The sequence below is a fragment of the Salvelinus namaycush genome, chromosome 21 (genome assembly GCF_016432855.1).
Source record: "Salvelinus namaycush isolate Seneca chromosome 21, SaNama_1.0, whole genome shotgun sequence".
Taxonomy (NCBI): domain Eukaryota; kingdom Metazoa; phylum Chordata; class Actinopteri; order Salmoniformes; family Salmonidae; genus Salvelinus; species Salvelinus namaycush.
The window spans coordinates 9,874,426-9,900,656 of NC_052327.1; the positions used below are offsets into that span (position 1 = coordinate 9,874,426).

The 26,231-nt window shown below is 40.2% G+C and overlaps 2 protein-coding genes across 2 annotated transcripts; one reads left to right on the forward strand and one right to left on the reverse strand.

Annotated features, from left to right (window-relative positions):
* The first annotated feature begins 7,906 nt into the window (after positions 1–7,906).
* kcnj11l (potassium inwardly rectifying channel subfamily J member 11, like) lies at positions 7,907–23,235 on the forward strand. Its single transcript, XM_039017172.1, has 6 exons — positions 7,907–8,020; positions 8,708–8,899; positions 9,238–9,477; positions 9,678–9,947; positions 12,292–12,499; positions 22,255–23,235. Exons 2-6 carry the CDS (start codon positions 8,738–8,740, stop codon positions 22,704–22,706), a joined length of 1,332 nt encoding a protein of 443 aa, XP_038873100.1. The 5' UTR covers positions 7,907–8,020; positions 8,708–8,737; the 3' UTR covers positions 22,707–23,235.
* Positions 23,236–23,624: 389 nt separating this feature from the next.
* LOC120066074 (CD59 molecule (CD59 blood group)) lies at positions 23,625–25,384 on the reverse strand. Its single transcript, XM_039017173.1, has 3 exons — positions 25,187–25,384; positions 24,727–24,828; positions 23,625–24,518 (listed from the first exon to the last, which is right to left on the reverse strand). The coding sequence occupies exons 1-3, from the start codon at positions 25,377–25,379 to the stop codon at positions 24,319–24,321; spliced, it is 495 nt and encodes a 164-aa protein (XP_038873101.1). The 5' UTR covers positions 25,380–25,384; the 3' UTR covers positions 23,625–24,318.
* Positions 25,385–26,231: the final 847 nt, after the last annotated feature.

Here is a 26,231-nt window from a genome sequence, read left to right on the forward strand (position 1 = left end):
ATTAAAGGTTATACATTTGTTGAAATGACTATTGAACAGCAGTAGCTATTGCTGATTGAACCTTTAAATTACTGTATCGCTTGACTCGTCTGGGTTGGACCCAATTTATATATCATTGGTTGGACCCCATGGTTAATGGTCCAGAAGCTGCTCACCTGCACAGTGTTTGCTACCATCTTGTGGAGATTTTATAGGCCAGAAGTCTTGAGATAATTCAATGTCAGACAAGGCCCATAAATGTTCTATTTCAACATTTCCGTTTTTCCATAAATGGGAGATATTTGATGCTTGCTGGTATCTTCCCTTGATTTGTTTTATCCCTGCATTTTCAGGGACCCCCTGAAAGCTCTCTGAAGCCCCCTGTGGTTCTAGGAGGGCTGCTTGAGAATGCTCTAGTAGTGACCATTATGGTTAGGGTTTATACACATTCTCACCATGTTTGTCTGTTTTAGGGGCTTGAAAAGCAATCTATTTTCATTACCCTATTTAGAGAGTAGTTATGATCCAGAAAAGATTAACACACTGTTAGCCGTTTTTGTAATTCTATCAGTAACTTACTGTATCACGTATGATATAGATTTTGCTCGCCTGAAGTAGAGTATATTGTGATAAATTGCAGGCCACACTACTTGCCGAGAGAGCTCTCAGCTATACTTTTCGTGGCTGTTTATTTACCACCACAAACAGATGCTGGCACTAAGACCGCACTCAGTCAGCTGTATAAGGAAATAAGCAAACAGGAAACCACTCACCCAGAGACGGCGCTCCTAGTGGCCGGAGACTTTAATGCAGGGAAACTTAAATCAGTTCTACCAAATCTCTATCAACATGTTAAATGTGCAACCAGAGGGAAAACAATTCTAGATCACCTGTACTCCACACACAGAGACGCGTACAAAGCTCTCCCTCGCCCTCCATTTGGTAAATCCGACCACAACTCTATCCTCCTGATTCCTGCTTACAAGCAAAAATTAAAGCAGGAAGCACCAGTGACTCGGTCTATAAAAAAGTGGTCAGATGAAGCAGATGCTAAACTATACTGTTTTGCTATCACAGACTGGAACATGTTCCGGGATTCTTCTGATGACATTGAGGAATACACCACATCAGTCACTGGCTTTATCAATAAGTGCATTGAGGACGTCGTCCCCACAGTGACTGTACGTACATATCCCAACCAGAAGCCATGGATTACAGGCAACATTCGCACTGAGCTAAAGGGTAGAGCTGCCGCTTCAAGGTGTGGGACTCTAACCCGGAAGCTTACAAGAAATCCCGCTATGCCCTGCGACGAACCATCAAACAGGCAAAGCGTCAATACAGGGCTAAGATTGAATCATACTACACCGGCTCCGACGCTTTTTGGATGTGGCAGGGCTTGCAAACTATTATAGACTAAAAAGGGAAGCACAGCCGCGAGCTGCCCAGTGACACGAGCCTACCAGATGAGCTAAATCACTTCTATGCTCGCTTCGAGGCAAGCAACACTGAGGCATGCATGAGAGCATCAGCTGTTCCGGACGACTGTGTGATCACGCGCTCCGTAGCCGACGTGAGTAAGACCTTTAAACAGGTCAACATACACAAGGCTGCGGGGCCAGACGGATTACCGGGACGTGTGCTCCGGGCATGTGCTGACCAACTGGCAGGTGTTTTCACTGACATTTTCAACATGTCCCTGATTGAGTCTGTAATACCAACATGTTTCAAGCAGACCACCATAGTCCCTGTGCCCAAGAACACAAAGGCAACCTGCCTAAATGACTACAGACCCGTAGCACTCACGTCCGTAGACATGAAGTGCTTTGAAAGGCTGGTAATGGCTCACATCAACACCATTATCCCAGAAACCCTAGACCCACTCCAATTTGCATACCGCCCAAACAGATCCACAGATGATGCCATCTCTATTGCACTCCACACTGCCCTTTCCCACCTGGACAAAAGGAACACCTATGTGAGAATGCTATTCATTGACTACAGCTCAGCGTTCAACACCATAGTACCCTCAAAGCTCATCACTAAGCTAAGGAACCTGGGACTAAACACCTCCCTCTGCAACTGGATCCTGGACTTCCTGACGGGCCGCCCCCAGGTGGTGAGGGTAGGTAGCAACACATCTGCCACGCTGATCCTCAACACTGGAGCTCCCCAGGGGTGCGTGCTCAGTCTCCTCCTGTACTCCCTGTTCACCCACGACTGCATGGCCAGGCACGACTTCAACACCATCATTAAGTTTGCAGACGACACAACAGTGGTAGGCCTGATCACAGACAACGACGAGACAGCTTATAGGGAGGAGGTCAGAGACCTGGCCGGGTGGTGCCAGAATAACAACCTATCCCTCAACGTAACCAAGACTAAGGAGATGATTGTGGACTACAGGAAAAGGAGCACCGAGGACACCCCATTCTCATCGGCGGGGCTGTAGTGCAGGTAGACACCAAGGAACTTGAAGCTCTCAACATCACCAACAAACTAGAATGGCCCAAACACACCAAGACAGTCGTGAAGAGGGCACGACAAAGCCTATTCCCCCTCAGGAAACTAAAAAGATTTGGCATGGGTCCTGAGATCCTCAAAAGGTTCTACAGCTGCAACATCGAGAGCATCCTGCCCGGTTGCATCACTGCCTGGTACGGCAATTGCTCGGCCTCCGAACGCAAGGCACTTCAGAGGGTAATGCGTACGGCCCAGTACATCACTGGGGCAAAGCTGCCTGCCATCCAGGAAGGCCCTAAAAATTGTCAAAGACCCCAGCCACCCCAGTCATAGACTGTTCTCTCTACTACCGCATGGCAAGCGGTACCGGAGTGCCAAGTCTAGGACAAAAAGGCTTCTCAACAGTTTTTACCCCCAAGCCATAAGACTCCTGAACAGGTATCCAAATGGTTACCAGGACTATTTGCATTGTGTGCCCCCCCCCTCCCAACCCCTCTTTTACACTGCTGCTACTCTCTGTTTATCATATATGCATAGTCACTTTAACCATACCTACATGTACATACTACCTCAATTGGCCCGACCAACCAGTTCTCCCGCACATTGTCTAACCGGGCTATCTGCATTGTGTCCCACCGCCCGCCAACCCCTCTTTTTACGCTACTGCTACTCTCTGTTCATCATATATGCATAGTCACTTTAACCATACCTACATGTACATACTACCTCAATAATCCTGACTAACCGGTGTCTGTATATGGCCTTGCTACTCTTATTTTCAAATGTCTTTTTACTTTTTACTTTTCTTTGCACTATTGGTTAGAGCCTGAAAGTAAGCATTTCACTCTAAGGTCTACTACACCTGTTATATTCGGCGCACGTGACAAATAAACTTTGATTTGATACTGTATAAACGTAATAAAGTTGATTACTGTAGAATGAACAGTAAAATACCATATTTAAAAAATATATAGCACACTAAGACCTTTCTGTAATTTCAACAATTAAACACTGTAGAATGCACAGTAAAATACTGTAAATGTGTTTTACAGTATTAATTATAGTGAATTGTGGGAAAATGTTGTGGGTGGGGAAATTGAGTCTCTGGCTCATTAACATATTGTAAGGCGTGCCTTTGTTTTTTATTTTATTATTTTATCTATTTTTATTTAACCTTTATTTAACTAGGCAAGTCAGTTAAGAACAAATTATTATTTACAATGGCATTATTTACAATTACCAAAAGGCAAAAGGACTCCTGCGGGGGCCTGGGATTAAAAAATGAATACAATATAAATATAGGACAAAACACACATAACAACAAGAGAGAGAACACAACACTACATAAAGAGAGACATAAGACAACAACATAGCAACAACATGGTAGCAACACAACATGGTAGCAGCACAAAAAATGGTACAAACATTATTGGGCACAGTCAACAGGACAAAGGTCAAGAAGGTAGAGACAACAATACATCACACAAAGCAGCCACAACTGTCAGTAAGAGTGTCCATGATTAAGTCTTTGAATGAAGAGATGGAGATAAAACTGTCCAGTTTGAGTGTTTGTTGCAGCTCGTTCCAGTCGCTAGCTGCAGCGAACTGAAAAGAGGAGCGACCCAGGGGTGTGTGTGCTGGCAGAACGGGTGTTGTATGTGGAGGATGATGGCTGCAGTAGATATCTCAGATAGGGGGGAGTGAGGCCTAAGAGGGTTTATAAATAAGCATCAACCAGTGGGACTTGCAACGGGTATACAGAGATGACCAGTTTACAGAGGAGTATAGAATGCAGTGATGTGTCCTATAAGGAGCAAATCTGATGGCCGAATGGTAAAGAACGTCTAGCCGCTCGAGAGCACCCTTACCTGCCGATCTATAAATTATGTCTCCGTAATCTAGCATGGGTAGGATGGTCATCTGAGTCAGGGTTAGTTTGGCAGCTGGGGTGAAAGAGGAGCGATTTAGATAGAGGAAACCAAGTCTAGATTTAACTTTAGCCTGCAGCTTTGATATGTGCTGAGAGAAGGACAGTGCACAGTCTAGCCATACTCCCAAGTACTTGTATGAGGTGACTACCTCAAGCTCTAAACCCTCAGATGTAGTAATAACACCTGTGGGAAGAGGGGCATTCATCTTACCAAACCACATGACCTTTGTTTTGGAGGTGTTCAGAACAATGTTAAGGGTAGAGAAAGCTTGTTGGACACTAAGAAAGCTTTGTTGTAGAGCATTTAGCACAAAATCTGGGGAGGGGCCAGCTGAGTATAAGACTGCATCATCTGCATATAAATGAACGAGAGTTTCCTACTGCCTGAGCTATGTTGTTGATGTAAATTGAGAAGAGCGTGGGGCCTAGGATTGAGCCTTGGGGTACTCCCTTGGTGACAGGCAGTGGTTGAGAAAGCAGATTTTCTGACTTTATATATACACTGCACACTTTGAGAGAGGTAGTTAACAAAACAGGCCAAAGATCCCTCAGAGACATTGTAAGAGACAATATTTGTTGCACGCGTGAGTAAGAATGCCCACAGAATATGGTAATGTACGGTATTTTAGGAATTCTACAAACCTTGTCCTGAAACTCTACAGCAACCTACTGGCAAATAGCTGCCAGTCATTTACTGTAATTCAGAATACAGTACCAGACTGCATTTTGGAGTGCCAAAAACCTTTTGAACACTAGTGTGTCCATGGTATTGTGGTATCATTAACATATTTTGATATGTTGGTATCATTAACATATTTTGAGGCATGTCTTGTAAAAGGCTATATTTGTTGCATCCGTTAGTGAGAGTGCTTTACGAACTTAAGTGATATGTCGTAGTGGTTCCCTTACATTTACAGTCGGAAGTTTACATACACCTCAGACAAATACATTTAAACTCAGTTTTTCACAATTCCTGACATTTAATCCGAGTAAAAATTCCCTGTTTTAGGTCAGTTAAGATCACCACTTTATTTTAAGAATGTGAAATGTCAGAATAATAGAAGAGAGAGTGATTTATTTCAGCTTTTATTACTTTCATCACATTCCCAGTGGGTCAGAAGTTTACATACACTCAATTAGTATTTGGTAGCATTGCCTAACTTGGGTCAAACATTTCGGGTAGCCTTCCACAAGCTTCCCACAATAAGTTGGGTGAATTTTGGCCCATTCCTCCTGACAGAGCTGGTGTAACTGAGTCAGGTTTGTAGGCCTCCTTGCTCGCACACACTTTTTCAGTTCTGCCCACAAATGTTCTATAGGATTGAGGTCAGGGCTTTGTGATGTCCACTCCAATACCTTGACTTTGTTGTCCTTAAGCCATTTTGCCACAACTTTGGAAGTATGGTTGGGGTCATTGTCCATTTGGAAGACCCATTTGCGACCAAGTTTTAACTTCCTGACTGATGTCTTGAGATGTTGCTTCAATATATCCACATAATTGTCCTTCCTCATGATGCCATCTATTTAGTGAAGTGCACCAGTCCCTCCTGCAGCAAAGCACCCCCACACAACATGATGCTGCCACCCCTGTGCTTCACGGTTGGGATGGTGTTCTTCGGCTTGCAAGCCTCCCCCTTTTTCCTCCAAACATAATGATGGTCATTATGGTCAAACAGTTCTATTTTTGTTTCATCAGACCAGAGGACATTTCTCCAAGAAATATGATCTTTGTCCCCATGTGCAGTTGCAAACCGTAGTCTGGCTTTTTTATGGCGGTTTTGGAGCAATGGCTTCTTCCTTGCTGAGCGGCCATTCAGGTTATGTCGATACAGGACTAGTTTTACTTTTGATATAGATACTTTTGTACCTGTTTCCTCCAGCATCTTCACAAGGTCCTTTGCTGTTGTTCTGGGATTGATTTGCACTTTTCGCACCAAAGTACGTTCATCTCTAGGAGACAGAACGCGTCTCCTTCCTGAACTGTATGACGGCTGCGTGGTCCCATGGTGTTTATACTTGCGTACTATTGTTTGTATAGATGAACGTGGTACCAATCAGGTGTTTGGAAATTGCTCCCAAGGATGAACTAGACTTGTGGAGGTCTACAATTTATTTTCTGAAGTCTTGACTGATTTCTGTTGATTTTCCCATGATGTCAAGCAAGAGGCACTGAGTTTGAAGGTAGGCCTTGAAATACATCCACAGGTACACCTGCAATTGACTCAAATTAGCCTATCAGAATCTTCTAAAGCCATGACATAATTTTCTGGAATTTGCCAAGCTGTTTAAAGGCACTGTCAACTTAGTGTATGTACACTTCTGACCCACTGGAATTGTGATAGAGTGAATTATAAGTGAAATAGTCTGTCTGAAAACAATTGTTGGAAAAATGACTTGTGTCATGCACAAAGTAGATGTCCTAACCGACTTGCCAAAACTATAGTTTGTTAACAAGAAATTTGTGGAGTGGTTGAAAAACGAGTTTTAATGGCTCCAACCTAAGTGTATGTAAACTTCTGACTTCAACTGTATATAGACAACAGATCAAACCTTTAATGGTTGAGTGGCTAGCCATGTCCTTTTTTATCTGTTTCGCCATGTAGTGACTGTCAATTTAGAAGCCTTTGTTAGGTGATATGTGGTAGTAGTTTCCTAATAGATCAGAGTGGTAGCGGGTCTAAAACCTTTTCATGTCCATTTGATCTGTTTTGCCCTGTTTTGCCCTGTAATCACTAGAGGTGCAAGTGATATAAAACACCTAGTATTCCTTAATATGATATAATATGCAAATGTCTACAGCCAGCCTGCTTGCTCTAATCCCTTGTAATTACAGTAAAATACTGTAGAAATAATTTTCCTACAGTTTAATAGTAACTTTTACTCTTTTGTACTGTTTCATTGCTCTGGCATTCAGTTACAATGAATATATCAGTATTGTATTGGCACTATCCAGAGATAGTCAGGGGTATATCATAAGATATATTGTTGTAATTACAATTATTTTGTAATACACTGGACATTTGATTACAGTAAAATATGTGGTACTGTAAAATTGATTACTGTAAAATGTATTACAGTAGCTGTACTGTAAAATAAATTACAGTAACTTACTGGCCAACTGCTGTCAGTAAATTACTGTACATTTTACAGGAAATGTTTTACAATGAAATTTACAGACTGTGTGATAAAGTTCCAGTTCCCCATAGACACAGATAGGATCAGCAAATACTACACTATTCCATTCAATCCCAATCTTAATCTAAAATACAAAATGGACTATTAGCAGCTTCTGCGTTTCTTTTCTTGTGGAGTTAAGACACACGTTTATATCAATGAAGTATGAAGAAAAAATATTTTACAGAAAGGAAAAAGCTAAAGAAATCGCTAATTGTTTACAAAAATGAACTTGTAAATAATTGTTCATAAAATGTTGCTTTTCAATTTCTTTGAATCAAAATATCCAATCAATTCAATTGACCTCAACCTGCAAACTGCATTAAGTGCATTGGGGTCAGTGGTCCACTCAGGATACATTTGACATTCTGCAACAGCGCCAGCACAATGGACTGGGGACACACGTAGCTCTAAAATCATCTTGGTTATTTGTTCAATTTATTTTCCAAAAGACTTACTGCCACTTATATCGAGGTAAGATATGTGTTTATCATATTGTGAAACCATAGGCGTGAAACTCAGTGAATCTAATAATTACAAATGCTACATTCTCATCATCGTCACCACCCTGACTACAGATGTTTACGTCGGCCGCGCGAGCCAGTCACCTTCCTAAATCTTGTGCACCTGCTTCTTGTACAGTGCACGCGACTAGATGTCATGTGTTGTTAATATTATACACTCGCTTGGCGACTAAATTGTTCAAATTCTAGCATTTTATATAAGCTTGCTAGTAAGCAAGTCTTTCAAAAATAGATGCTTTGTTGTTCGTTCAATTGCCTTCATGGCTGAAGTGGCTAAACTAGCTAGCTGGCTAGAATAGCTAGCTAGCATAGCCTGATAAAAATATTATGGCGAATATCGTTTAATTATTCAGCTACCTTCAAAGGTAACGTTACACCTGCATTTGCATATCCAATGACTGCGATAAACCTATGCTAGTGTAGACTATTTTGAAACGTTACAAGCTTAAAAATGAATGACTCATGATATTATGTAATGACTACTGTATGTAATGATTTGGCATCAGGATGCTGTTTTTTGCATTAATTGTCCCAAATAGATATCTATCTGGAAAAATGTTTCAGTTGATATATGATGTATTCAATTGACATATTTTGTTTTCATAGATTTTAATCAAATAAAATGTGCTCTTTCCAGTGAAATACATAATTTTTCCTCACCAGCAATATGCTGGCCCGGAAGGGCCCACTACTACCAGATGGGTTCTTTCTGACCCGACTGGCAGAGAATGCCAAGCAGCCCAACCAGTTCAAAACCAATTCCCAACGGGCCAGGTTTATAACCAAGAATGGATCATGTAATGTGGCCCACAAGAACATTCGTGAGCAGGTCAGAAACATTTTGAAAATGTCAACTTTTCTTGGCCAAAAATCAAGTGTCTCAGAGTAGGAGTAGCTAATCTAGGATCAGGCCCCACGTCCATGTAATCTTATTCGTTGTGATCTAAAAGGCTAAACTGATCCTTAATGAGCACAACTATTCTGAGACGCTTGATACATATGGATCCCAGATCTCCATTCCACTACAATACTAACCATCTCTAGAATGCAGGCGGAGGAAGCTGGCAGTTGAGCATCATCTAACAAACCCTGTTTGATTTACATTTGATTTACAGTGGAGTTGTACTTGTAATATGGATACTTATTTTCATCTCTTGGCCACCATAGGGCAGATTCCTTCAGGATGTCTTCACGACTATGGTGGACCTAAAATGGCATTACTCCCTCCTCATCTTCACCTCGGCCTTCCTCTGCTCATGGATGCTCTTTGCCATGATGTGGTGGCTCATGGCCTTTGCCCACGGAGACTTGGAACCCCGTGACCCAAACGGGGAGCCCGGGCCCGTGCCCTGTGTCACTGCCATTAACTCCTTTACCTCTGCCTTCCTCTTCTCCATCGAAGTGCAGGTAAGCATCCACTTACCAAACCTTTTGACATTGGTTTTGTAAAACATTTTTGGAGATAGTTTTGTACAAACATATCAAACTACACTTAATGGGACCGTTAGAATTTTTTAATAATTTGCCTACCCTTTTGTCTCACATGAATTAAATTGTCTTGTAGTATGTAGTCATTATCTGATTTTACATGTCCATCTGTCCTCCAGGTGACGATAGGTTTTGGGGGGCGAATGGTGACAGAGGAGTGTCCGCTGGCCATCATGGTGCTGATCGTCCAGAACATTCTCGGGCTGATCGTCAATGCTGTGATGCTTGGCTGTGTCTTCATGAAGACTGCTCAGGCTAACAGGCGAGCAGAGACCCTCATCTTCTCCCGGAACGCAGTGATCGCACCACGCCAAGGCCGGCCCACGTTCATGTTCCGCTTGGGTGACCTGCGGAAGAGCATGATCATCTCGGCCACTATTCAACTCCAGGTTATGCTCAGGGCCTAGTTTTTCAAAAGTTATCTGGATTTCGCCTATCGGATAGGATTAAATGCATAGAAACAGAATGAATAGATCAGAAGTCCCCATTCAAGTCAATGAGTCGTCCATTCTATTCATATGCATTTAATCCTATCTGATACTGGGCCCAGGATATACAGTAATTGGTAGCGCTGGGAATTGCCAGGGACCTCAAGATACGATATTATCACGACACTTAGGTGCCGATACGATATGTATTGTGATTCTCACAATTGTGCCTTCAGAAAGTATTCACACACCTTGACTTTTTCCACATTTTGATGTGTTACAGCCTGAATTTTTTTAATTGATTACATTTAGATTTCTTGTCTCTGGCCTATAAACAATACCACATAATGTCAACGTGGAATTATCTTTTTAGAAATGTTTACAAATGAAGACAAAATGTAAAGCTGAAATGTCTTGAGTCAATAAGTATTCAACCCCTTTGTTATGGCAAGCCTAAATAAGTTCAGGAGTAAAAACAAGTCACATAATAAGTTGCATGAACTCTCTCTGTGTGCAATAATAGTGTTTAACATGAGTTTTGAAAGACTACCTCATCTCTGTACCCCACACTTAAAATTATCTGTAAGGTTACTCAGTTGAGCAGTGAATTTCAAACACAGATTCAACCGCAAAGACCAGGGAAAGAAGGGCACCTATTAGTAGATGGGTAAAACATTAAATATCCCTTTGAGCATGGTGAAGCTATTAATTACACTTTGGACAGGATACAAAGCGTAATGTTTGGGGCACATCCAACACATCACTGAGTACCAATCTTAATATTTTCAAGCATGGTGCTGGCTGCATTATGTTATAGGTATGCTTGTTATCGGCAAGGACTACAGAGTTTTTTGGGATAGAAAGAAACGGAATAGAGCTAAGCACAGGCAAAATCCTAGAGGAAAACCTGGTTCAGTCTTCTTTCCAACAGACACTGGGAAACAAATTCACCTTTCAGTAGGACAATAACCTAAAACACAAGGCCAAATATACACTGGAGTTGCTTACTAAGATGACATTAATTGTTCCTAAATGGCCTCGTTACAGTTTTGACTTAAATTGGCATGAAAATCTATGGTAAGACGTGAAAATGGCTGTCTAGCAATGATCAACAACCAACTTGACAGAGCTTGAAGAATTTAATAAATAGTAATGTGCACATATTGTACAATCCAGGTGTGCAAAGCTCTTAAGAGACTTAACCAGAAAGACTCACTTCTGTAATCACTGCCAAACAGGGGGTTGAATATTTATCTAATGAAGATATATTAGTGTTATATTTTTCATGCATTTTTTTTACATATGTTAGAATTTTTCTTCCACTTTGACATTAGAGTATTTTGTGTAGATCATTGACAAAAAAATGATAGTTAAATCAATTTTAATCCCACTTTGTACCACAAATAAATGTTGTGTTTCGATACTGATATTATTGTGATTCGATGTTCCAAACATTGCTCACCATATGTCTGCTGCAGAGGGACAAGAGAGCCATGAGAAAACAAGTTTTCATCAGTCATGGAAATAAGTACTGAAAACAAATTGGCTCCCTATTTAAAAAGAAGATGGAGAACAATCTTTGAAGGGAAAAAAATGAGTTTTGGTGTAGGTACAGCCAACTAGCGCAAAAATAATATTGCGATATTGTCAAACCGATACGATATATCGTTAAAAATAATATTTGACCCAGCTGGTCATCTATGAACGTTTAAACATCTTGAAGAACAATCTGGCCTTAAATGTCCATGTACTCTTATAATCTCCACCCGGCACAGCCATAAGAGGACTGGCCACCCCTCAGAGCCTGGTTTCTCAGTTTCATCCTAGGTTCCGGCCTTTCTAGGGAGTTTTTCTAGCCACCGTGCTTCTACATATGCATTGCTTGCTGTTTGGGGTTTTAGGCTGGGTTTCTGTATAGCACTTTGTGACATATTCTGATGTAAAAAGGGCTTTATAAATACATTTGATTGATTGATTGATTGATCCCGATATGTAACTATTATTTTTCCCCCCGATCACTAGTAATTGGGACCATCAGTGAGGTGGTAAATGTGAGGTGCTAGTTTTGGGTTCAAATGCAGTATATTCACACTGTTATTACTGTGCAATAACCTCTTTAATCACAACATGTACATTTATGGGTTATGTATGGTTATGAAAGTATTTTCAATAAGTGCTCAGTTAGGTAGCTGATAATGGTTTTAACAGATGACCGATATCATGTGAAACCATTGACGGTACTTGAGCTGTAGTGAGTGATGAGGAGCTCTCTAACATGTCCCCTCTCTCTGTCTGCCGGTGGCAGGTGATCCGCCGGACGGTCACCACTGAGGGTGAGGTGATCCCTGTCTGCCAGCTGGATATCCAGGTGGAGAATCCCCTTAGGAGCAACGGCATCTTCCTGGTGTCCCCTCTCATCATTAGTCACACCATAGAACGTGGCAGCCCACTCTATGAGGTCTCCGCCCACTCCCTGGCCACAGAGGACATGGAGATCATTGTTATTCTTGAAGGTAGGATGGGAGATGATGATGTGTTGTTCATAGTGTCATGTCTTTGGCATCATTAAACTGAAGACTTAGTTTTTATCAAAGATTCTCTGTAATTAGTATTACGCGATTAAACTGATTAATCATGTAACTAATTAACTAGGAAGTCGGGGCACCAAGGAAAATATTTAGATTACAAAGATATAACTTTTCAGATATTTTATATCTGATCAATTAGTCTTCGAATTATTTATTTATTTATTTTACCTCACGTTAGTCTCATTCCAAACGTCGTAAATTGTTGGTTATCTGCACGAACCCAGTCTTCACTATGAGTCATCCATACATCAATTGTCTTAAATCATTTATTTATTAACTAACTAAACAATCACAGAAGTGCACACACAAACAAACAAAGTAAATATGGTTACAAGAAATGATAGGGGAATGTGCCCTAGTAGGCTAAACCGGCATGGCGGCTTGTTAGACAAAAGGGGAGTGTGTGTCAGCTGAGAAGTCACTACAGAGTTGATAATTATAACAATTGAAATGTTAATCCTTTGCACATGAACGCTCACTCATTCGGGAACAATTGCAATCAATCAATATATTTATGCTCAGTGTGTCGTCGGGATCTCTGCTGAAAAGTTAGTTTCTGTTGGAGAGTTTCCGTCCTCTCTCTCTTTCTCTCTGTCGTAGTTAGAATGGATAGTTCAGAGTGACATTCATTCATGTCGTTATGGATAGATGTGTCGGCGGGTTGTTGGTCTTCGCGTTCAATGATACCGAATTCCTAGCTACAGACTAGTAATTAATATCAAAGACTTGTTCTTATTCTGTCGGTATCGATAGTCTAAGAGTTTAACCACGTGGTATGGTTAAAAGATTCAGCCATCTACTCAAACCTTGGCCTTCCCGTTATCGAGGTAAGAGGTAAGAAAGGTAAGGTAAAGGTAAGGTAAGAAAATTGTCCTCTCGTGATTGAGAGAAAACATGGTCTGTTGAGAAATTCTCAAGGTGGGGGTTTTATTCGGAAGTTGCAGAAAAGGGCCTGTCCCAGGATGCCCGACCCTAACTGGGCTCATGGGCGGTCCTCTGATTTAGTTAAACTCAAAAGGGAATTGGAGTTTCCTTCATTAAACAGTCCAAAATCACATTACACAATTTTACAAACAGTATCATCCTCACTCATTCATCTTATACAACAATTAGATGTAAACCTCATATCTGAGGCTATTATATAAACAGCGTTATGGTAATGTGGCCGCACCGTCTCTCATGAGTTTTACAAACTTGTACCAAACGGACCAGTTCGTAGCTGGATTCTTCACCGATCTTTTATACCTTCTCCGGAACATAAATGTTGTTCGGACCTCAAGTTCTGTGAGATGGAAGAAATTCCTTTGTTCTCTATGAAACTTCACTCTGTCTCTATACTGTGGCCATGAGGAGATCATCTCCTCCAGGAATTTATGACCTCTCTGACCACAGCAGCCTAGTTGTAGGAGGCAGGGAGAGGGGGATGGGGCTTGCTGTACCCAAAGAGGGCAACGTCATGACAATAGAGATGGAACGATTCACTGATACGCATCGGTCCCCGGTTCAAATGTTTAAGGGCTAGTGCATCGGGAGCCCAGAAAATAGTTTCAAACGTTACAAACTGCCGGTTCACTAATGTTTATTACTCAGAAAATAACCCTAATCTTTAGTGACTGAATTGATGTGTCCTCTCCTTCAGTAGCCTGTCAAACTAGTCAGAACACAGAGGGCAGCTGCTCGGGCCAAGGAATGCCTATCCTTGATCTAAAATGTGTATATCTGTGCAGCACCTTCAGCATTCAATTGCGTGTGAAATGGCTTTTGTAATGTCAAATCATTGTTGGGTGATGCTACCAAATGCACTGTAGAAAAATGTGTTTTACCGGCAGAGTTGTGTAGACTGGAGTGGACACAACTCACATCTTGCTTATTGCAAATCTTACCGCTGATTTGGGCTTTTCGATTGCCATGTTCACTATAATGAATTGTTTTGGTAGTTTTGTGTTAACCCATTACATTCGTGGGAATTGGCCTACAGTGCATTCGGAAGGTATTCAGACTAGAGGTCGACCGATTATGATTTTTCGACGCCGATACCGATGCCGATTATTGGAGGACCAAAAAAGCCGATACCGATTAATCGACCGATTAAAAAAATATATTTTATTTGTAATAATGACAATTACAACAATACTGAATGAACACTTATTTTAACTTAATATAATACATCAATAAAATCTATTTAGCCTAAAATAAATAATGAAACATGTTCAATTTGATTTAAATAATGCAAAAACAAAGTATTGGAGAAGAACGTAAAAGTGCAATATGTGCCATGTAAAAAAGCTAATGTTTAAGTTCCTTGCTCAGAACATGAGAACATATGAAAGCTGGTGGTTCCTTTTAACATGAGTCTTCAATATTCCCAGGTAAGAAGTTTTCGGTTGTAGTTATTATAGGAATTATAGGACTATTTCTCTCTATACGATTGTATTTCATATACCTTTGACTATTGGATGTTCTTATAGGCACTTTAGTATTGCCAGTGTAACAGTATAGCTTCCGTCCCTCTCCTCGCCCCTACCTGAGCTCGAACCAGGAACACATCGACAACAGCCACCCTCGAAGCATCGTTACCCATCGCTCCACAAAAGCCCCTCTGCAAGGGGAACAACTACTCCAAGTCTCAGAGCGAGTGACGTCACCGATTGAAACGCAATTAGCGCGCACCCCGCTAACTAGCTAGCCATTTTACATCGGTTAAACCAGCCTAATCTCGGGAATTGATAGGCTTGAAGTCATAAACAGCTCAATGCTTGAAGCATTGCGAAGAGCTGCTGGCAAAACGCACGAAAGTGCTGTTTGAATGAATGCGTACGAGCCTGCTGGTGCCTACCATCGCTCAGTCAGACTGTTATATCAAATCATAGACTTAATTATAACATAATAACACACAGAAATACGAGCCTTTGGTCATTAATATGGTCGAATCCGGAAACTATCATTTCGAAAACAAAACATTTTTTCTTTCAGTGAAATACGGAACCGTTCCGTATTTTATCTAACGGGTGGCATCCATAAGTCTAAATATTCCTGTTACATTGCACAACCTTCAATGTTATGTCATAATTACGTAAAATTCTGGCAAATTAGTGCAATGTAATATACTTTTATTTTGAAGGCTAATCGCAAAGTCCACTATTGTGCCTAATCCTTATTGTGGCTAGCTTCACAACACATAACCCGGTCCCGTCGAGCCTCACTTATCAGATGAAGCTAGCTGGCTGCTTATAACGTTAGCTTTGGACAACATTTATTTTCATGAACTGAAGTTCAATTTCAATAGGCGAACAACAAGTGGCAACCTAGCTAATACTTACTTACAAGGATTCCTAAATCATTGTTAAGAATAATGAAAATGACTGCAGCTTCAACTAGTAATTGTTTTCAGGCTGATTGTATTGGTGCTAGCTAGGTACCAAGCTAATTTCCTGATATCCAATTGGTAGTTACAGTCTTGTCCCATCGCTGCAACTCCCCTATGGACTTGGGAGAGGCCATGCATCCTCCGAAAAACAACCCTGCCACTGCTCGCTTAACCCGGAACCCAGCCGCACCAATATGTCGAAGAAAACACTGTCCAGCTGGCGACTGATGTCAGCTTGCAGGCTCCCGGCCCGCCACAAGGGGTTGCTAGAGTGCAATGGGACAAGGCTGTCCCGGCCGTCCAAACCCTCCCCTAACCCGGACGACACTGGGCCAATTGTGCGCCGCCTCATGGGTCTCCCGGTCACGGCCGGCTGTGACACAGCCCGGGTCTACAGCTACGTCTCAACCACTGCGAAGCAGTGCCTTAGACTGCTGCGCCACTCGGGAGGCCTGCCTAGTCACTTTTACCCCTACTTACCAGTCAAAAGTTTGGACACCAACTCATTCCAGGGTTTTTCTTTATTTTACTATTTTCTACATTGTAGAATAATAGGGAAGACATAAAAAACTATGAAATAACACATATGGAATCATGTAGTAACCAAAAAAGTGTGAAACAAATCACAATATATTTTATATTTGAGATTCTACAAAGTAGCAATCCTTTGCCTCGATGACAGCTTTGTACACTATTGGCATTCTCTCAACCAGCTTAATACTTCTTGCCACTAGGGGGGTGCCATTTCGACATAGCACAAATTCGTATCCAAATTAAACTGCCTCGTACTCAATTCTTGCTCGTACAATATGCATATTATTATTACTATTGGATAGAAAACACTCTCTAGTTTCTAAAACAGTTTGAATTATGTCTGTGGGTGAAACAGAACTCTTTCTGCAGCGAAATCCATGACAGGAACTGCGAAGGTCTGAAAACGAGGCTCTGTTCTCAGATCAGTTTAAAGCTCTGTATGTATCCTATGGGTCGACATGAACTGCACCCGCCTTCCCCTGGATGTCAGTAACCAATGAGAAGTGGAATGGAGTTTCTACGTAGTTCTCAGAGCTTATAAAAGGCCAAGGAACGAGGGGAGCTCTCTTTTCGACGTTCGTCATTACGCAAAGCAAGACCTCAGGATGGCATTTTGAAACGCTCAGTTATCGACCTTAGATATATCCGTCTGTAATTTAATTCGATATAGGTGTTAGAAACATCATAACGAAGTTATTTTAAACCTAGTTATATCAGTTTATGCGAGTATATTGCTATTTTCGGAATTTCCTTAGTATTGCGTTTTGAGGATTTGGGCATGTTGTGGCCACATAGCTATTGTTAGCTGCTAATTCCGAAGTTGAAGACGACGTTTTACAACCAAGCAACGATTCTTTTGGACAAAGGACCACTTGCCCAAGATTCTGATGGAAGCTCGTCCAAAAGTAAGAGCTATTTATGATGTTATTCCGTATTTATGTGGAAAAATGTAAACGGATTTGTCCGCCATTATTGCGGCACTAGTCTGGCTGTAACGCACACTGTATGTCTAGTAACGTTAATTTTAAAAATCTAACTCAGCGGTTGCATTAATAACTAATGCATCTTTCATTTGATGTCCAACCTGTATTTTTTAGTCAAGTTTACGATTATTTATTGATTAGATTAGGTGCCTTTCCAAGATGGCGCTGGCCAGAATGCATGACCTGTTGCCACTGATCACATTGTATAACCACGATTTGTGCTGCTAAATATGCACATTTTCGAACAAAACCTATATGGATTGTGTAATATGATGTTACAGGACTGTCATCTGAAGAATTCTGAGAAGGTTAGTGAAAAATGTATTTATTTTGGTGGTGAATACGTTATCGCTATGTTTGGCTGGAATCAATGCTGTTGTCTGGTTTGCTATTGTGGTAAGCTAATATAACGATATATTGTGTTTTCGCTGTAAAACACTTAGAAAATCTGAAATATTGTCTTGATTCACAAGATCTGTGTCTTTCAATTGCTGTACGCTGTGTATTTTTAAGAAATGTTTTATGATGAGTAATTAGCTAATACACGATGGTCTCTGTAGTTATTCTAGTCATTTTAGTGAGAGTTGTGATGGGGGCTGCAATTGTAAACTATGATTTATACCTGAAATATGCACATTTTTCTAACAAAACCTATGCTATACAATAAATATGTTATCAGACTGTCATCTGATGAGGTTGTTTCTTGGTTAGTGGCTATTTATATCTTTATTTGGTCGAATTTGTGATAGCTACTGATGCAGTAAGAAAATGGTGGAGTATGGGAGTGGTGTCTTTTGCTAACGTGGTTAGCTAATAGATTTACATATTTTGTCTTCCCTGTAAAACATTTTAAAAATCAGAAATGATGGCTTTATTCACAAGATGTGTATCTTTCATTTGGTGTCTTGGACTTGTGATTTCATGAACATTTTATTATATGATATCCCTGTGGCTTTAGGCTAGGCTATGCTAGTCAGCTTTTGTGATGGGGGGGATCCCGGATCCGGGTTTGGGAGGTGTTAGAGGTTAATGAGGTTGTCACCTGGAATGCATTTCAATTAATAGGTGTGTCTTGTTAAAAGTCAATTATTGGATTTTCTTTCCTTAATGCATTTGAGCCAATCAGTTCTGTTGTGACAAGATAGGGGTGATATACAGAAGATAGCCCTGTTTGGTAAAACACCAAGTCCATATTATGGCAAGAACAGCTCAAATAAGCAAAGAGAAATGACAGTCCATCATTACTTAAAGACATGAAGGTCAGTCAATCTGGAAAATTTCAAGAACTTTGAAAGTGTCTTCAAGTGGAGTCGCAAAAGCCATCAAGCGCTATGATGAAACTGGCTCTCATGAGGACCGACCCAGAGTTACCTCTGCTGCAGAGGATAAGTTCATTAGAGTTACCAGCCTCAGAAATTGCAGATCTAATAAATGCTTCACAGAGTTCAAGTAACAGACGCATCTCAACATCAACTGTTCAGAGGAGGCTGCGTGAATCAGGCCTTAATGGTCAAATTGCTGCAAAGAAACCACGACTAAAGGACACCAATAAGAAAAAGAGACTTGCTTGGGCCAAGAAACACGAGCAATGGACATTAGACCGGTGGAAATCTGTCCTTTAGTCTGATGAGTCCAAATTTGAGATTTTTGGTTCCAACCGCCGTGTTTTTGTGAGACGCAGAGTAGGTGAACGGATGATCTCTGCATGTGTGGTTCCCACCGTGAAGCATGGAGGAGGAGGTGTGATGGTGCTTTGCTGGTCACACTGTCAGTGATTTATTTAGAATTCCAGACACACTTAACCAGCAATGCTACCACAGCATTCTGCAGCGATACACCATCCCAACTGGTTTGCGCTTAGTGGGACTATCATTTGTTTTTCAACAGGACAATGACCCAACACACCTCCAGGCTGTGTAAGGGCTATTTGACCAAGAAGGAGAGTGATGGAGTGCTGCATCAGATGACCTGGCCTCCATAATCCCCTGACCTCAACCCAATTGAGATTGTTTGGGATGAGTTGGACCGCAGAGTGAAGGAAAATCAGCCAACAAGTGCTTAGCATATGTGGGAATTCCTTCAAGACTGTTGGAAAAGCATTCCAGGTGAAGCTGGTTGAGAGAATTCCAAGAGTGTGCAAAGCTGTTAAAGGCAAAGGGTGGCTACTTTAAAGAATCTCAAATATAAAATATATTTTGATTTAACACTTTTTTTGGTTACTACATGATTCCATAAGTGTTATTACATAGTTTTGATGCCTTCTTTAAAACCTTTTCTCAATAGGGGGGCGCTATTTTCACTTTGTAAAAAATTGTTCCCAAATTAAACTGCCTCGTACTCAATTCTTGCTCGTACAATATGCGTATTATTATTACTATTGGATAGAAAACACTCTCTAGTTTCTAAAACCGTTTGAATTATATCTGTGAGTAAAACAGAACTAATTTTGCAGCAAACTTCCTGGCAGGAAGTGAAAAATCTGAAATCGAGGCTCTGTTCCAGGGCCTTCCTATTAATTTGCCTGAAATCTATGGATCTACATGCACTGCATACGCCTTCCACTAGATGTCACCAGGCAGTGAGAGGTGGAATGGGGTGTCTAGCTTGATCTGAGGCCGAACAAGAGCTTTTGGAATGACGTGACCAGAATTTTCATTGTCTTGGAAGGCGCGAGAAGGGACCCCAGATTGTGTTCTGAAAAGCTTTCGGTATAGACGTTAGATATCTCCGGCTCTGATTTTATTTGATATATGTGTTAAAAACATCATAAAGTAGTTATTTTAAACCGAGTTATATCAGTTTATATCAGTTTATTGCGATTTTCGGCATTTTCTTTTCTTTGCGTTATGTGAGGTTGGGCACGTTTGCGCCACATGGCTAGCTTTGGTTGCTAATTCGACAGGAGAAGAGGACATTCTACAACCAAACAATGATTATTCTGGACAAAGGACAACTTGTACAACATTCTGATGGAAGCTCATCAAAAGTAGGAACCATTTATGATGTTATTTCGTATTTCTGTTGAAAATGTTTAGTCATATTTTCCGCCCTGATTTTGGGCGCTGTCTCGCTATAACGTAAGCTGTATGTCGTACTAAAGTTATTTAAAAAAATCTAAAACAGCGGTTGCATTAAGAACTAGTGTATCTTTCATTTGCTGTACAACATGTATTTTTTAGTAAAGTTTATGATGAGTTATTTGATGAGATTAGGTGACTCTCCAAGATTTCTCCGGACAATTTTGTGCATTTTGACTACGTATTCACATTGTAAAACCACGATTTGTACCGCTAAATATGCACATTTTCGAACAAAACATATATGTATTGTGCAATATGATGTTATAGGACTGTCATTTGATGAAGTTTGTCAAGGTTAGTGAATAAATGTATATCTTTTGCTGGTTTTTTCGCTATCGCTACCTTTGCGGTGAATGAATGCGGTTGTGTGGTTGGCTATTGTAGTAAGCTAATATAATGCTATATTGTGTTTTCACTGTAAAACACTTAAAAAATCTGAAATATTGGCTGGATTCACAAGATGTTTGTCTTTCATTTGCTGTACACCATGTATTTTTCATAAATGTTTTATGATGAGTATTTAGGTATTTCACGTTGCTCTCTGTAGTTATTCTAGCTGCTTTGGTGATATTTGTGATTGTAGCTGCAATGTAAAACTATGATTTATACCTGAAATATGCACATTTTTCGAACAAAACATATGCTATACAATAAATCTGTTATAAGACTGTCATCTGATGAAGTTGTTTCTTGGTTAGTGACTAATTATATCTTTATTTGGTTGAATTTGTGATAGCTACCTATGCGGTAAAAAAATGGTGAAAATATGCGGTTGAGTCTTTTGCTATTGTGGTTAGCTAATAGAAATACATATTGTGTTTTCGCTGTAAACCATTTTAAAAATCGGAAATGATGGCTGGATTCACAAGATGTGTATCTTTCATTTGGTGTCTTGGACTTGTGATTTCATGATATTTATATGCTAGTATTTACTTGTGGTGCTATGCTAGGCTATGCTAGTCAGCTTTTTTACTAATGAGGATGCTCCCGGATCCGGGATTGTGACCTAGTAGAAGTGAATTAGAATAATTAGAATTATAAACTGTATTTTTAGGCCTTATCAATAGCCCAGTGAATTTAATCTTGCTTATTGACTATGTTTGGCATGTCCATGTCCAGACTGCAATTTACAGTAGGTTTTGTCCTATATCAGTGCGAATGCTTTAGCCTATGTTTAACAATGTATTTCCATATTGAAGCAATGCAATGAGAACAATGGGGACTAGAAACATGTTCAACATATTTAGAAAATATGGGGCAAACTAGGCTATAACGGACTAACATTATAATTAGAGTTTATGACTACGTAATACATAAGACTGTAAATACACAACTTGAAGCAACCACATATTTAGCCATGGAGCACATTCTGAGTGAGGGGCCAAGCCTCGACACATACACAACTTGTTTATTCATCAAGCAAAAAATATTCCTGACGCCAGCACTAACATTTACCATTGCGTTAGGTTTGTTAAAATAGAGCCTACAACCTTCAAGTGATAGTTCACTCCAAAATCAAAGTTTGTCAGATGTTTTCAGACCTCAAGTGCTCTACTGTAGCCCTTCAAATTATAGTTTTTTTTGTATACTCTTTCATGTCTACAGTATCACAAACAAATAAATTAATTTTGAATTTCATTCTAAGTAATCAATCATTTTTGGTATTCTGATTTGTCAAAAACAAATGACTGATTTATTGTCTTTGTTGATTGACAGGTGTGGTGGAGACCACAGGTATCACCATGCAGGCGCGTACTTCCTACACCCCAGAGGAGATTCTGTGGGGCCGGCGTTTTGTTTCCATCATGACGGAGGAGGATGGCCGCTACTCAGTGGACTACTCGAAGTTCGGGAACACGGTCCCTGTGCGCATGCCTGCCCTCAGCGCCAAGGAGCTGGACCAGATACGAGGAGTGCAGGAGGGGGATGTGCCTGAAGGCCAGCTACAGGGCTGGGGATTGGTCAGGGCTGGCAGGGGAGGGTTCCGAAGAGGGGGACGGACTTGTGATAGCAGCTCTGCCTCCCGGCCCTGGTATGCAGCACAGCCAGAGAAGGAGGAGCATGTGAAAGCAAAGCAGAAGAATGGGCAGAAGAAAACAGTTCAGCTGGAAGAGATTGGTCGAAAGATTGAGGTGGAAGGTCTGGGAGACTTTAGTGACAGAGAATAGTAAAATTGATGCCTGAAAATAAGGTACATGTATTGATATAATGCTCTAGTGAAATGATTACCTTTGTTTTAATTTTTACTTTTGTAAATAGTTGTTGACTTAGGACTTTATTCAGTCCACACCACGGAAGTTTAGTTTTACAGCTGATTGAAATTTAAAGGCAATGTTCCCGCTTTAGCGGAGACTGCATTCATGGTAAACAATGCATATGTTGGCTCAATCAGAAATTACCTTTACATTTCTTATTGCGGGTTCTGTAACACTTCAGCTTTACAGATCGAATAGAGCCCTTAGTCAACAGTATTGTCATTCTTATTTTACCTTAACATAAATTAAGTTAAATTGTAAGAAAGCACAAAGTGTAGACTCAAGTAGCTTATTATAATCACAATGGAGAGGGTTCCCAGAATCCTTTTTAGATCCCACTGCATCCCACATAATGCCACGGGATGTTTTTAATATATGTATTTATTTGTATTTATTGATAACCAATATTTGATGTGAACATTCAATTATATTCCAAATGTTATGCAAACAACTGGTGTAATTTAATTTCGGGCACATTATTGGCTGGTCAACCATTCGCCGTGCTCCGGTGCATAGTAACTTTCCCTACCCGACAAACTCATAAAAAAACAAAACAATTTGAAACAATTTCCAGAAAAAATAAACTGTATAAATAGTTAAATAATTAAAAGATGCACTTGGCCGTACTTTCAAAAGTGTGTCTTAAATTGCAGTGTGTTGATGGAGAATCCAATACTATTGTTGCTTTTTTGTTTGTTGCTAGCTAGTAAGCTAGCAGCTGGAAACTTAACAGTCCATTTATGGCAGCTACAGGCTACTGTGGATAACCTCCTTGCTATTATAAACAGGGTTAGAAAGAAATGGGAAACAGCCTCTTTTAAATACCGTTAGGTCATTTTATTGGTTTGGGTGAGTCTTTTACAAGTGAGAATAAAACTGATTGACAATTTACAACTTTTAACATGGTTTTAAATGTTATTGAAACATATTTCTTATCACAACTTAAAACACTGGGGAAATATATTTTCAGCTTACATTTTTTTCAGTCTTGACTTGGGTGAGTAGGTGCCTAGGTGGGTGAATAGATTACTAACATATCCCATCCCATCTGTGCAGCCTATCTTCACGACTATTCTGCGTTCCTAGTGAAATTGATTAATCATCATGGTAAAATGAGGCTGTAGTAAGTGTACATAAAGTGGGAGGAAACCCTCCTTCAGACTACAGTATGGATAGCATGTACTATGTTCCCGGTTATTCATTATTGGATGAACAAGGTTGTCTTAGCCTGATGCTTCTAAAGCGAATGGCCTAACCCAAATATGCACATAACTGTCAAGTATCAATTTACAACAACCAAAATAAATAAACATGTACATTTCTATTTTGAGTGTTCCTCTAGGTTAGTTCACTGAAAAAAAAGCATTTGAGAAAACAGGAAGACTGCAGCTAAGTCGGACATTGTTCATCCACAGTTTAAACAACAAATTTAACTATCAACAATAACATAAAATCATATTACTGACTGCAATCAATCTGCAGCTCCATTGACGGCTCTGCGTCAGCTGTCCATGGCAGTTGGAGCTCACAGTGAGGACCACCAAAAGACCAATAGTGACCCCATCAAAGCGAAAACTGGCCCTCTCGTGGCAATAGTGGTACTACTATTACACAGGTTGCTGCTGCAACACCGGTACGTGAATCCGGAGACTGCAGGGAACATCTGGGACAGCCGAGAATTGTCACAGTCTGTGTATCTGATACACTGTCGAATTGTCTTCCCACCTATAAAGAATAAAACTGTTATTCAATTACAATCAAATGCCTTAGACCTAAAATAGGAATATACAAAATGTTTCAGCCAATGTTCTACATATGGTGTAATCAGATTTAAATGTACATTTTACCCACCTAAAAGCCTATAGCAAACTTATATTTACATTACATTTTAGTCATATAAGACACTCTTATCCAAAGTTACTTAAAAACACACCTCTTTCACTCAGAGATAAACAGGAATCTTCATAAGTGCAGTCTTGAACATTTTCGCAGCGCCCTGTGTAATCGGAGCACTTGAAGCAACGAAGTGCACAGCCTAAAAATATATGTTTTTTAATGAGTAGGTTATTTGAAGTCAGAGATATTTTTCAAACATCAACTTATAAATGTAGTTTGCATCACTCTGAGAGTACAATTAAGTTTGCATGGCTCCGAGGCAAGAAAACGTTTTCAGTGATCTTAAGAATTAACCTACAAACGGCAATTGTTTTCATGCAACATATTAAACATATCACAAACATATCATATATAACATGTCACAAAATGAAGCTATTCTTACAATGAATGAGTTGTGTTTAGTATTCCTCATCTTTCACCAAAAAGTGTGATATATATAGCACTAGTCAAACCTCATACAGCAATTTAAAAGGGCACTACAGCCAAAGTGCACTTACCCAAATCGAGTATCCCAAAACAGACCACCAAGCAAAGTCCAAGGGAGCGCTTCATTTTTGCTGCCTTGTTATGTCCCCTAAATATAAGACCGTATTCATTAGGAAAATTTAAAATCTGCAGACAAACTAGATGAAAGACATGAATCATCAAGCTGTATCCTTCTTGTAGTAGGCAGTATGTGAAGTCAACCATTCCCAGATACCCTCCAAGAATACAAAGGGAATTAAGACAAAGGTTAAATTAGGTTGCTAACTAGGATACAATCAATACTCACACCTACTCTATTGATTAGCGTTATGCCTCCTCCAAGTTCAGCATGAAATGACCGGCAGCAGTCAGGCTGATCTATCTAATATGAAGACTTCTTTGTCCAGTACAAAGGCTCTCTGTCAAACACAGCTCCTCCCCCAGTCCCAAGAGGAACTGTTCAATTGTGTCTTACTGGTTCTGGCATTCTTTCTATGGATAATATTTCAACAAAACGTGCACCCAGAATACAAATATAATTGTATGTGCATTTTATTAAATGTCATATCAAGATGTATTTTACTTTCCTTACTCTAGTTTTCAGGCCAACCTATGAAAGGGTACCCTAGGTCACTGTGCTGTACCTCAGCTGGAAAACAAACCGATCTGTCAAAATTCAAAAAATGTACTTCATTTATTCAAGTACCTTGTGTTATTACAAATGTGTGTTGCTCCCTGGGAACATTATCCCTCCAACAGCAATGTAGAAAAGTCTAGGGCAACAGAGTACCCTGCACTATTAAGTAACTGGTCTGGAAGGTAGCCTACAAGCGACTGTCAACATTTCATTTACATTTGCTGGAATATGGAGTGTTTCATATGATCAGCAAAATCCTTATATACCTAAAATCTTTTTAGAAATGGCAATGGTTTGTGTATTGGCGTTGCCTGCCTAAAGTTGGATAGAGAACTACCAGTTACCGGGGATGACACACTGATTATTCAGACATCTTTTCAGTACGCCCAGCTGGTGTTTACAAAAGGCATACTGTATGTCAGTGTCAGTGTCCAATTCAT

Coding starts and splice junctions, on each gene's coding strand:
- kcnj11l (XM_039017172.1), top strand. CDS start 8,738: ATGCTGGCCCGGAAGGGCCCACTACTACCAGATGGGTTCTTTCTGACC. Junction 9,478..9,677: donor TCTTCTCCATCGAAGTGCAG/GTAAGCATCCAC, acceptor TCTGTCCTCCAG/GTGACGATAGGTTTTGGGGG. Junction 9,948..12,291: donor CGGCCACTATTCAACTCCAG/GTTATGCTCAGG, acceptor TGCCGGTGGCAG/GTGATCCGCCGGACGGTCAC.
- LOC120066074 (XM_039017173.1), bottom strand. CDS start 25,379: ATGGTTGACTTCACATACTGCCTACTACAAGAAGGATACAGCTTGATG. Junction 24,829..25,186: donor TTTTGGGATACTCGATTTGG/GTAAGTGCACTT, acceptor ATATATTTTTAG/GCTGTGCACTTCGTTGCTTC. Junction 24,519..24,726: donor TTTATCTCTGAGTGAAAGAG/GTGTGTTTTTAA, acceptor TATTCTTTATAG/GTGGGAAGACAATTCGACAG.